The sequence below is a fragment of the Hylobates moloch genome, unplaced genomic scaffold (genome assembly GCF_009828535.3).
Source record: "Hylobates moloch isolate HMO894 unplaced genomic scaffold, HMol_V3 SCAFFOLD_7, whole genome shotgun sequence".
Classification (NCBI taxonomy): Eukaryota; Metazoa; Chordata; class Mammalia; order Primates; family Hylobatidae; genus Hylobates; species Hylobates moloch.
In genome coordinates, this window is record NW_026652282.1 from 39,239,713 (window position 1) to 39,253,353 (window position 13,641).

General features: G+C 37.1%; 1 protein-coding gene across 2 annotated transcripts in view; it reads right to left on the bottom strand.

The window, feature by feature from the left end:
* Positions 1–13,641, bottom strand: part of MAOB (monoamine oxidase B) — a 118,126-nt gene that overhangs the window by 34,817 nt on the left and 69,668 nt on the right. For both annotated transcript variants that reach the window (XM_032756759.2, XM_032756760.2), the window contains 2 exons: positions 5,101–5,205; positions 3,979–4,070 (listed from right to left, as the gene is read on the bottom strand). In XM_032756759.2, coding sequence (XP_032612650.1) covers positions 3,979–4,070; positions 5,101–5,205 — 197 coding nt within the window. The remainder of the gene's footprint in view (positions 1–3,978; positions 4,071–5,100; positions 5,206–13,641) is intronic.

The following is a 13,641-nucleotide window of genomic DNA, read 5'->3' on the forward strand; positions in this document are numbered from 1 at the left end:
ATCTTTATAACTCTTTTCACTGTCTGAAATTGTCTTGATTATTGGTTAATTCTTTTTAATTGCCGTCTCCCCCCACTAGAATATCAACCTGTGAGAACAAGGATCTTACGTTTCTCACTCATCATAGTGTCCCCTTTAACAAAATAGTGCCTGGAACATTGTAAGCACTCAATAATTACTTGTTGCATGATTGAACGAATGAATGATTGATGAGAAATATCAGTTAAGCAATATTTTTTAAACATCCATAACGTGCAAAGGATATGCTAGGTGCTGTACCAAACACAAAATTAGTCACAGTTATCTATTCAGTTATTTTACTGCCTAACAGAAGACAAGCTCAAATAATGGATGAGGGGACAAGCAATTAATAGAGCATAAACGGGTAAGCTTTTGCTTGACATTGGCAGGTAAATGGTGAGAGGTTATCACCTATCAGGAAGCACACCAGAAAGCAAACCATCTCATGCAATTTCAAGGACTCCATTATATCTAGCACACCATAAAATTCATCAGTAGCAATGTGCACTCTGGGATATCTTTAATAAGGTCCAATCCCCCTTTTGACTTTGACATGGAGTTTGCATATTGTTAATCTTGTTATATCTGAGGCAGAATTTTCCACCTGGTAATGCTGACAATGGGTGGAATAAATGATATTGTCTTCCATTTATTGAACTCTTTCCACACTCCATTGTCTTTAAAATCATTATCTCGTTAAATTGTTGAAACAACCGTATCAAATATCTATTATTTTTCCACAGTTCACATGCTAGAAAACGGAGTCTCGGACAGTTTAGGAATACATAATGGCGCAACTTCAAGTCAGATCATACTTGACGCAAAACTCATGCTTTTGATACCTCAAAATGTTTTCTAATTAGTCAGCTGACAGCCTTGGAAGTGCAAATACTCACCAAGGGACATCTCTCTACTTTACTGTATCTTGACCCTAGAAGTTTGTAGAATCATGCCTAACACACACACCAGTTATTGACATTATTTGCAGCCGTAACAACCTGACAGCCCGTCTATGACAGTCCCCATCATTACAGCCTGTGAAATGGTGTCATATATACATTAAAGTGACTTACAGTTAGTTTTGTAAGATTTCTCAGGATAATTGAAGGGATGGAAATTGCTAGCTCATGCCTTCCTTGCAGAGGCAATTTGTAATATCTAACTAAAACAAATATCCAGACTTCAATTTAAAATAAAAGTAGTATTTTATTTGCTGCTTCCTAAAATCCTATTTCTTTTGTTCCTTATTTTTTAGGTGGATTGAGGGGCATACAGTAAAGGGAGTAATAAATAACTGAAACCTAACATTGGCCCAGCTGGAGAGCCAATATTTAACAAAAATATTGCTGAAATTCTAGTTGTTATTGTTGCCAATTTGGTGGGAAATAAATAATTCTGGTTTGAAATAAAGGGAGATTTACAAGTAATTCTGAAGGGCCAGTCCATTCCTAATCCTTTATTTGAATTTACTCTAGGAGCTTCAGTAAGAAAAGAAATAAGAACAATATTTGAAGGATGGAAGGTCAAGGAAGTTAGTGCAATATTTCTGTATTTTTTGCCCTGTTGACTTTTTAAAAGATAAATGTTATAATATTTTTCTACATGAAAAATACATAGGCATTATATGAAATTTGGAAAATTTATAAGATAAAAAGATGAGAGAATGAGTATCTTCCATATTTCTGCCCCTCCAGAAGATAATTACTAGTCTCGTTTTGATGCATTTTTTTCTAAGTATAGGTCTTTTAAAAAATGTTTTTACATAGCTGTGATCACATTGAAAATACAATTCATGTTTGTGAAGTGCACTTTGTAAATGATAATAACTGAAAGAATAATCAACATTAGTCTTGGAATGTATGATTGTGCTTTAGTTTGAATAACAATAGGTTGGATATTCTGGGGATTACTTCATTTAAATCCAGGAAATAATACTGTGTGTATCTTGCTTGGGAAGAGTTAGTCTTGTGTTCTTATACTCCTAGTATCTCAGAATGCTTTATTGTCTTGTGTTCTTATACTCCTGGTATCTCAGAATGCTTTATTTTGTCAAATGACAACTTAGAATATTCACTAAGTGGAGGACTAAGCCAAGGGCTATGATAGAAAATGTCGGGTCCCTGTGATCCCAAAAACTTAAGATTGATTTTATCACCAAGAAACTTAAAAGTTCTCTAAGGAGAAAAGACCTAACTGTATTTATTAAAAGCTTTTCAGAACAGGAGTTATAAAACAAATGCAGATAATTATATACTTATTATATTTTGAAAATCTAAAGTATATAATTTAAAACTAAATACTACAATTTTATTACTATTAAAATAAATTATATTGCAAACTACATTCTCATAGAAGTGTTAGCATTAGGTAAATGTTTAAAAGAATATAATTAATGACAGGCATTGATTTCATGACATAAAAGGATTTTACTATTCCAGAATTGGTTGCTTTCAAAGGTTGAAGACATAGGAGAGGCATAAAGATGTTTATTATAGAGTATTGTATAATGATAATAACAAAAAACAGAAAGTAACCAATGTGTTCAACAGGATGATAATGGACAAATACATTACATATTCATTTCCCATGGAATATTCTGGTACCATGAAATATGATGTTTAAAGAATAATTTTTAATGATGTAAAGTTTTTAAACATTTTAAAAATAATTGTTTGCATGGTAATATTAAACGTTAAAAATACTTCAATGGATGTCTGTTGCTTTTGCAGTGCATGTATAAATAGTTGTTTTTAGAAATGAGATCATATACCATACCACAACAGCCTGCTTTTCTATGTGTTTAATATTACTATTTTTTCCAGTCATTAAATATTCCTCTACAACACGATTTTTTAAAACCCTCAAGTATTCAATTTTTTAGATGTTTCATACTTGATTCTGCCGATCTTCTACTATTGGGCTTTCAGATCCTCCCTTTTAAAAATAATGCTTTGAATCTGCCTCTTTCACTGTTTCTCCCACTCTCCTTCTCTCCCTGTATGCCTCTCTCTTTTTTTGTCTCACTTTCTTAAAGCTAAATTATTAGAAGCTGAATTTTTATATCAAAAGTATATGAATTTTATGTCTTTTGATTATTTCCATTTTTAAGATTCAGATATTCTAAAAGCTTGTTTTTACTTTTAGTTGGCAGTGAATGAATACCTAAAAATGAAGACATTAACCCCCGAGCCAAACATATTCTCAACTAATGCTCTTTAGCAAGACAGGGCAGTCTCCTTGAATTTGGCTTCCATTTCTCTTATTTTGTTTACCACAAATTTACCATGTGCTTGAATTGGAACCCTCATAATCCTTTCCATTTTCTCTGCTGTCCAAGAGCAGCGTGGCCTCTCCATGTGGTCTGTCTATACAAGCCTTCACAATTTCTCTACAGTTCCCAGTTCTGCCAAGAAGAATTTAATGCTTAACTCATGGGTACTTGTTTTTTCACTAAAGGGGAACAGCCAGTCCAGTCACACATGTTTCCCCTGTAGTTGTGACCTATCTACACAAAGGCTTTAGAGGTTCCTCTTTAAGTCCTTGAAGAGCTGCACTACTTCACACAAGGTGTGGCAAATGCACATGCTAACCATCTCCACATATGACCACCAGTGAAGAATACAAAAATTGTCCTATATCAACAACTTGATAAATGAGAGCTTTAAGCTGATGGTCTTTAAGCTGTTTTAGATAAAGAAAGTGGTACCTTCTGGTCTGTTCTGAGGACTTCACAGGATAATACCACCTTTGTGATACAAAACTACTCCAAAGAAGTAAGTTGTATGTACAGATATCTTCAGGGTAGGAGCCAAATCCAATGGTTGTCAGCATTCCACTTGGCTGGTGGTGTGGTTTTAGACACAAAGCAGCTACTTGTCCCATACTTGTTGAATGGTATTGCTAAACGAAGCTGAAAGGTGGTCACAGTAAATGCTTGTGCCTAATGGCAAGACTTACTCAGTCCAGCAGAGCTTGTCCAGTAGCTCCTTCATTGTCATGTTGTCCCACTCTTCTGCAAGGGGAGCCTTCCATGGGGCATCACTCGGAATCTACATTCAGACGAGGATTCGAAGGAGAAAGACAAATGTAATTTTCTATTTTATTTTATTCATTTTTGTAATTTTCCATTTTAAATAACTATTCAAATAGTATTAAAAACTCTACCTTAAAGAGGAAAAATGTTAAGTTTTCCAAATTCATCCAATATTGCTTTGACTGCATAATCAATGCTGTCTATGTAGCTTTCCTATTATAAATCTGTACTCAAGCCATATTTAATTTGTGATAAAACTTCCTGCACAATAAATAGAGGCATGTTGTAACTGGGCTATTTCTAGATATGGATTCCTAAGTTACTAACTTCTAGAGAACATTCATAAATTTAACTCTTTAACAAGGATCACAGAGCTGCAGCAAATCATGTCTATGGAGTTTTCAGTTAAGCTTTATGTGTGTGTTCAGGAACAGAAAACCAAACACCACATGTTCTCACTCATAAGTGGGAGTTGAACAATGAGAACATATGGACACAGGGAGGGGAACATCACATACTAGGGCCTGTCGGGAGTTGGGGGGCAAGGGGAGGGAGAGCATTAGGACAAATACCTAATGCATGTGGGGCTTAAAACCTAGATGATGGGTTGATAGATGCAGAAAACCACCACGGCACATGTATACCTATGTAACAAACCTGCACGTTCTGCACATGTATCCCGGAGCTTAAAGTAAAAGAAAAAAAAAACTCTTTATGTATGATTACTTATGACTTGTTTGGGCATGGTGTTGAATCAAAGACCCAGAAGTCTAATTTTGCTATGTACTGAAGATTTCCAAAATTTGAAACATCATTCCAAGAAGGCTGACACCCAATCTCCTGCCCACTCATCATTAGTATACAAATATCAATCTGTTTGACGTAATTATTATTGCAGAGGTTAGAAACAAGTTCATTCATTCATTTCACAAATCTTTAGTTACCACGTGCTCACAACATGCTAGGTGTTGGAGATATATTGTACTTTCTTTGAAGGACTAAACTTCTTACAAAAAAGAATACAAATATAGTCAAAGAAGCTTTACCTCTCGCCCCATGTCATCCATTGTCCTCCAAAAGTTGTTATGATCTAAGTAGGTAACTGGATTCCATACAGGTGGGAACGGCCCCCTGAAGGGGTATGATTTGCCCTGTGAGATACAAGATATTTTTAAAAGGAAATATTTACTACAATGTAAAAGTAGGTAATCTGCCAAATTGGTAAATGTCTGCAAGCAAAATTATGTGAGTTATCAATATGTGACATACACTCAACTTTTTAGCTCCTTGTGTCGTCAGAACCCCACTTAACTTTTTAGCACAGAGATTGCCAGCAAAATGTTAATTAAGTTCACTGCCACACCAAGCACGGTAAAGAGGTTTCTCTCTGAAGCTGGAGCCCTTACCATATAAAATTTAAATAACAGTACATAAGTGGAGTTAACCTAAGGAAATCTTATTTGCCAATGATACTTGCAAATATCTCAGAGTCAGGAGCCTGTGTGTGCCTGGAGAGTCAGAAAATTATAACTATAAGCATTATACAACTTAGAAGGGGATCAAAAATCAATCACAAGAATGCAACCTTCTGTTAGAAGAACCACAAAACAAGGCCCAGAAAGCTTTCCCAAGGACTCAGATGTGCTAGGTAAACACAGGAGTTCCCAGAGATCAGCAAAGTCAAAGCAGAAAGATTAGACAACTTCAAGCTTCTCTTCTAGACATGTTATACCACCCGGTTCTTCCCACAGGGAAACCTCGACACAGAAATAAAGGGAACACATTGTTCCAAGGATTTAAAATAAATAATATCTGGAAGGATTAACCTGTTGATGGCACTTAAGAGACACGCACAAAAACCACTTTGGATCAATCTGAAAACCCGAGTCAGAAGCCAGGCTGTGCATTCTCATAGCATTTTTCAACCAAATCAAAATAACTTAAGGTTCTCAGTCAACAGAAACTTCCCCAAAACTCTGAGTCATTCAACAAAGATGCACCTTCTGTTGATGTTGTAGGCAGATAAACTAGAATTGTGGAATAAGAGATTTCATATTTGTTCTTGTATTAATTCTGTGGCCATGTTGGTCTTCTCTCTCCAACAAGGCCGTAAGATTCTCAGGGAAGGGCTGAGATACAGCTTTATGTTTCTTCTCAGCCAGGATTCCTTAGAGAAACAGAACAAACAGGAGAGAGAGAGAGAGAGAGAGAGATACATAGATATATAGATACATAGATACGTAGATATAGATAGAAGATATTGATATAGATGGAGAGAGAGACAGAGACAGAGAGAGAAACAGAGACAGAGAGAAGGATTCAGATTTATTTTAAGGAATTAGCTCATGTTGATTGAGAGGGACGGCAAGTCCAAAATCTGTAGGGTAGGTCATGGACCCAGGGAAGAGTTGCAGTTTGACTTCAAAGGCAGTCTGCTGGCAGAATTCCCTCTTTTCCTGGGAGACATCAATCTTTTTCTCTTAAGGACTTCAACTGATTGGATAAAGTCCATTCACATTATGGAAGTTAATCTGCTTTGCTCAAAGTCTACTGATTTAAATGTTAACCTTATCTTAAAAATAGATTGACAGAAACATTAGAATAATGTTTGTCCAAATATCTAGACAAGTTGACATATAAAATTAACTGTCACCCTTCTTAATAAACACTATTGAGGTGTACTTTACATACAATGTACTCATTTTATTTTAGTTTCCATATTTTGTTTTTTATAGTTAAAAGTAATTTTAAAAATTTTAACCTGCCATTTAAACTGTATATATTTATAATACACAACATAATATTTTAAAATATGTATACCCTGTGGAATGGCTAAATTGAGCTAATTAACATATGCATTACCTTACATGCCTATCATTTTGGGAGGTGAGAACACATAAAATCTATTCTCTTAGCAATTTTCAAGACTGCAATACATTGTTTTTCACTATAGTTACTATGTTGTACAATAGATCCCTTGAACTTATTTCTCCTAACTAAAATTTTGTATCCTTTGACCAATATCTCCTCAAAAATGTACCCACATTAAATAATTTAACATGCAATCTGGGGAGTTATGACACATGTATACACCTATGTAACTGCCACTCCAATCAAGATATAAAACATTCCCATCACTCCAGAAAGTTCCCTCTTTCCCCTTCCTAGACAATCCCTGTCCCCTTTCTGGCCTTGGGCAACCACTGTTCAGTTTTCTGTCACTTGTAGATTGTTTTTGCCTGTTTTCACATTTTTTAATGGACTCATACAAGATGTACACCTTTGTATCTGGCGTCTTTTGCTCAGCATGACATTTCTGAGGTTTGTCCAAGTTTCCGTTTGTTCCTTTTTATTGCTAAGTAGTAGTCCCTTGTATGGATGCACCACGGTTTGTTTCACCTATGGATAACTATTTCTAGTTTTGATCTGCTGTGAACAAAACTGCTATAAACATTCTTGTACAGGTCTTTTTGTATACATATGTTTTTTTCTTCTCTTGGGTCAATGCCTAGTAGTGGAATGGCTGAGTCACATGGTGGGTGTATGTTTAACTTTTTAAGTTTAATAGTGTTCCAAAGTTGTTGCACTGCTTTACATTACCAACAGCAATGCATGGAAGTTCTGGTTGATCAGCATACTGACACTTGCTGACTTTTCTTTTATGCTTTATGCTTTAAATATAGTTTCTATTTGTTTTACACATTTTTACAAAGTAATTTGTTTTACAAATTTTTACAAAGTAACTTTGTTTTACAAAGTAATATTTGTTTTGCAAAAAAGTTGCAAAGATAGTACAGAAAGTTCCCATATACCTTTCACCTAGTTTTCTCTAATGTTAGCATCTTACATTACATGGTACATTGACAAAGACCAGGATATTAACACTGGTAGATCACTATATACTAAACTTCAGATTTTATTTGGATTTCACCCATTTATCCACTAAACATCCTTTTTCTGCTGCAGGATCCCATCCAGGATACCACATTTCATTTAGTTGTCCTGTTTTCTTAGTCTCCTATGGTCTGTGATAGTTTCTCAGTAGTCCCTCATTTTTCATAACCTTCGAAGTTTGAAGAATACTGGTCAGTTATCTGGTAGAATATCCCTTAATTTGGATCTGTCTGAAGTTACTTTTTTCATTTTTAGATTAGGACTATGAATTTTGGGGAAGACTACCACAAAGATCCAGTGCTCTTGTCATCATGTCACCTCAGAGAGCACGTGATATCAATATGACTTATCACGGATGATGTTAACCTTGATTCCTTGCTTAGGGTGGTATCTGTCAGGTCTCTCCACTGTAGAGTTGCTATTCACCCCTCTTCCATGCTCTGTTCTTTGGAAGAGAGTCATTAAGTTCAGATCATCCTCAAGAGGGGATGGTGGGAGCTAACCTCCACTTTCTGGAGACGGAGAATCCCCACAAATTTTCTGAATTCTTTTCTAAGGAAGATTTTCCTCTTTTCCCCTTTTACTTGCTTATTCAATCATTTATTTATAACAGTGGACATATATGTGTTTTATACCTTGTGTTATAATCTAATACTATATTATTTATTTGTTGCTCAAATTATTCTACTTCTGAGCACTCCTTCAGGTCGGCTCCTGTGTCCCTTTGACATGCCCCCATCCTTTTGTCTGTTGAGCATTTATTTTCATTTTTGGCACTAGAAGATTCTCCAGACTCATCTTCTATTTTCTCTGCCCAAGCCCTGGGATCTGTCATTTGTCCAAGAAGCCTTTCCTTTTATCAAGACAGTGGTATTTAGAAGCAACTTCTGCCTGCGGAGTGCATGCTGATTTTGTTTTATTATCAGCTTTATTGAGAAATAATTCATATTCCATACAACTTGCATGCTGACCTGAAAACCTCCACTTATCACTCCTCCATCAGAGCTCAACACATAAAACCTGCTCAGCAGAAACCTGTGGATTGATCCAGGGACCATTCTCCACGAAGAAGAAGTCAATCCCCATTCTAGCTCTGCCTCTCCTAAGATGACTGACACAGAGTAAAACAGTTGCTTAATCTTCCAGGCCCCAGATATCAGTCATTGTAATTCAACATCTATTGATTACCATAAACAGTTGGGTTAGGTGGTCTTCTCAGTGTCCCAGAGCTCTCTGTTTCTCTTTCATCTGCCACTAACTCCACTGCACCAGTTTCATGCATTTACTATTCTATCTCATTCATTGGACCCTGTGCTGCAAGAGCATGGGCTCTGGAGCCAGTCTCCCTGGGTTGAGTCATGGTCTGCCACTCACTAGCTGTGTTAAGTTGCTTAACTTCTCTGTGCTTCAGTTAACTCAGTAGTGAAATGTAATCATAGTAACTGTCTTGGAGGCATGTTAGGAAGATGAAGTGTGTTGACACATGTAAATCACTTTGAACAGTGGCTGGCATGTTGTAAGTTCTCAATCAATATTATTACCACGGCTGCTACTATTGTAATTATAATCTTTGTATGCCTAAGACGTGCTGGCAGAGACTGCTGGCACACAGTAGGTTCACAATACATGCTTGATATAATCTCAGCTGTGTGACCTTGAACTTGTCATTTATTTGACACACAATGCCCCGATTTATAAACTGATCTTTTGTACTTTGGTTCCTTATGTTATAACTACCTATCTTACTTGTTTTAAGTCTCCCCTTGAACCCAGACCCACTATGGTCTCTGCAGATCCCTACCAGCAGAGTGGTGCCCAACCCTGCCCCCTCAACACAATGCACTTGTACAAAGGGGGTGTAGGATGGAACTTAAATAGCAAAGAACCAAATCAAGCTGCACACTGAGAGCAATGTGCATCTATGACTGGTGTACAAAGTCATCCTTCTGGACTATCAGTGTGGCATTGTGCCCACGAGTAAAGGGAATCACAAAGAGATAAAACCACAAGCAGTTGAATAGCCACACCATAAGTGGGAAGAACAGCATATTTTTGCTTGAAAATCCATTAATAAAAAGATAGGAAGAAATCAGTATTCAGCCAAGCAATCAAATTATTTAGGTTTTTTGTTTGCTTGTTTTCACAAACGCATTGGTTCAGCCAGAAATCACCACCAGATGACTTGAAGAAGAGTGTGAGCCCAGCAGATGTGGTTAATTAATGTCTGTCTGTCACTGCCAGGGCCTGCACCAGCAACCATGGTAGCTCCTGGAAACATAAAGACAATTGATTCAGAAAGTGAGAGCTCAGTCTGACACATGGGACTTGGCCTTGGAAAAGGTGAAGGACAGCTTTTGGAACAAGGCAGAGTTAACTAACTAACCATGACCTGCATGTGGAGCCCTGCCCAACAAAAGCATCCTGCACATCCATATGTATATATATATATATATATACACACACACACATACACAGAGAGTCTTGCTCTGTTGCCCAGGCTGGAGTGCAGTGGCACAATCTTGGCTCACTGCAACCTCTGCCTCCTTGATTCAAGCGATTCTCCTGCCTCAGCCTCCTGAGTAGCTGGGATTACAGGTGCACAACACCATGCCTGGCTAATTTTTGTATTTTTAGTAGAGATGTGGTTTCACCATGTTGGCCAGGCTGGTCTTGAACTCCTGACCTCAAGTAATCCTCCCAAAGTGCTGGAATTACAGGTGTGAGTCACTGCACCCGGCCACATCCTTCTATATTAACCTCCCACCAGAACACATAAGATGGGCACCTCTCCATCATCCTTCCTTCCTTTCCCCAGAGATAAATTATTTGTACAGTACATGTCATATGGAAGCGCTGTGATGAGGGTGGGAAGGGGCCCCTTCCAAGACTCTATTTGACAGATCCCATCTGAATAACCCAGTTGAAATGTCACCTTAGCTGAATTATACGGATTCCCATTCAATGGAGTCCCGAAAACATTGACGGTTGCCCAAATAGCAATAATCCCAGCAATGCAATGGTGTCAAAGACCAGCTGTTAAAGCCCTCCTAACTCAGGAATGCTCCTAGAAAGGTTTGCTCAAAGCTCTAAAACCAAAAGCATAGTAAATGTGTGAGTAAATGGAAACCAAACAATATGTAAAGGAAACTATCATGAAGCAGAATAAAACACTTTACCCTTTAACCTCCTTGGTGTCTTATGTCTAAGCAGGCAACAGCTTAGTTTAGCTAAATTCATAAAAACAAATCTTCTTTTATAAGATTAGGGAAAACTTCTGATAAACACAGGAAAGAGCTATTGTTAGACTTATAAAAAACTGCAAGTCTTCAAGCTTCAGGGAGTAGGTTGGGTAAGGAGGAAATGTCTAAGTTTGTAAGATTACACAATCTGAGGCAAGAGTTTTGTGCCTCAGATTTGGCCATGATAGAAACAGTCCAGTGATTATTACTGTCTTGAACATTGTCCAGGGAGGCTTGTTCTTCTGAAGAAATCATGAGAAGACATTAGAATAAGTCCTTGTCCTAGGATGTGCCTAAGTTAAAAGGTCTAATTACATATAGCATTTTTCTTTGATCATTACAGCAGCCCTGTTAAGTAGGTCCGGCAAAAGTTATTTCTTCCTTTTACAGGTAAAGGAAATAAAGCTCAGATAAGTTTAAATGACTAGACTGGGATCTCACAGCTCATGAGTGAAAGCTATTGGAAGTTCAATTTGATTTGCAGTAGCTGCCATGGTCACTGTCTTCTATCAAGTCAGATGTGAACAAGATATGCAAAATGTAAATTAATGTAACTCACTCATTTTGTTTGTTTTAGAAAACAGTTTTTTTAATAAAAATATATTATGTTTACTTATAGTAGGGTTATTATTGTCATTTTAAGTAACTAAGTCCTGTCAATAAATATTTTTAAGATTCTCAATTTCAATTTCTAAGATGGCAAGTATAGAGAGATAGAGCCACAAAAACAAAAGCTACTTGGAATTCTTAATAATTTTTAAGACTCTAAAACTTAAAGTATAATAATAATAAAAAAAGAAAAAAGAATGTAAAAAAGTTAGAGGCTCTGGACTAGAATCTCATGAGAAGGATTACAAGATGATTTTTAAGAGACCAACAGAACTGACTTGAACTGGCTCTTCAAAGTAATAGCTGTATGAATACAGGCAAATTGCTCAACATTTGTAAGCTTCAGTTCTCTTATCATTAAAATCGGAATCATGATACCTATCTTGGGTGTACTGTAGGAATAATGGAGATTACACAAGGTACACAGGATGCATGCACTAAATGGATATTGCTGATGGTTTTGTGATCATTATGAGTGTACCATCATTTATACAACCACTTCTTACCCATAAATCCATGACCACACTTTTGATGAATCTCCTCTGGATGAATTCCTAGCATCAGAATTCCTGCCATGAAAATTTGTCTTTGACTTTTTAAAGCAGACTTTCTGAAAAACAGTAACCAAACTGATTCTCACACGGCCTCATTTTGGAGCCTGTATGTTCAGTTAAAACATTTGAACTCCACTTCCTAGAATTGTCGCCCAGTGAGTGAGTGAGTGGCTCTTAGAAACAGGCTGGCTGGGTGGCACGTCCATTGCTATTATCAACATCAGTGTTCTACATGTCCTTCTCCCCTCCTGACCTCTGTTCTGGAGGCAAAGACCCGACACCCCAATTTCTGTCACATTGGGGAAGCCCTTTTGCCATCATATTCCTGATGCTGGACCCAGTCCCTGTCAGTAGAAACAGGTGGCCTGGTCCTTCTCAGATTCAGCTCCTGAGGAGTGACCTTTTTCTCTCGGAATGTCTCCTCTGATGTTCATGGGAACCTTGCCCTTCTAACCGCTGGGAGCCAAGGTAAGCCACCCTCCCCTCTATAACTCAATCATTTTTACAGTTATGAACAAGGGTTGTTCTTGGGCCACAGACTAATTTGAAGGACCAAGCTTTCCTTTTGACCTATACTTGCAGTTTGAGAGAAAAGAAAATTAGTCTTTCCCATTGGGGAGGAGGGGAGAAGTCCTGCAAATTGTAGTTGGGCAAATGGTTGTCTTCTTCTGTTCGTGTGCCTATTTCATGACCTTTGCTCACATTTCCAATTTTTTAAATTTTTAAAAAGTTTTCTGGGTACATAGTAGGTGTATATGCTTATGGGGTACATGAGATGCTTTGATGATACAGGCAAGCAATGTGTAATAATCACATCATGGAGAATGGGGTATCCATCCTCTCAAGCATTTATCCTTTGTGTCACAAACAATCCAATTATACCCTCTTAGTTGTTTTTAAATGTACAATTAAATTATTATTGACTAGAGTCACCCTGTTGTGCCATCAAACAGTAGGTCTTATTCATTCTTTAACTATTTTTTTTGTACCCATTAACCATCCTTACCTTCCTCCCACCACCATTCTACTATCCTTCCCAGCCTCTGGTAAGCATCCTCTACTCTCTATGTCCATGAGTTCAATTGTTTTGATTTTTAGATCCCACAAATAAGTGAGAACATGTGATGTTTGTCTTTCTGTGCCTGGTTTACTTCACTTAACATAATGATCTCCAGTTCCATCCATGTTATTGCAAATGACAGGATCTCATTCTTTTTATGGCTGTATAGTACTTCATTGTGTATATGTACCACATTTCCTTTATCCATTCATCTGTTGGTGGACACTTAGG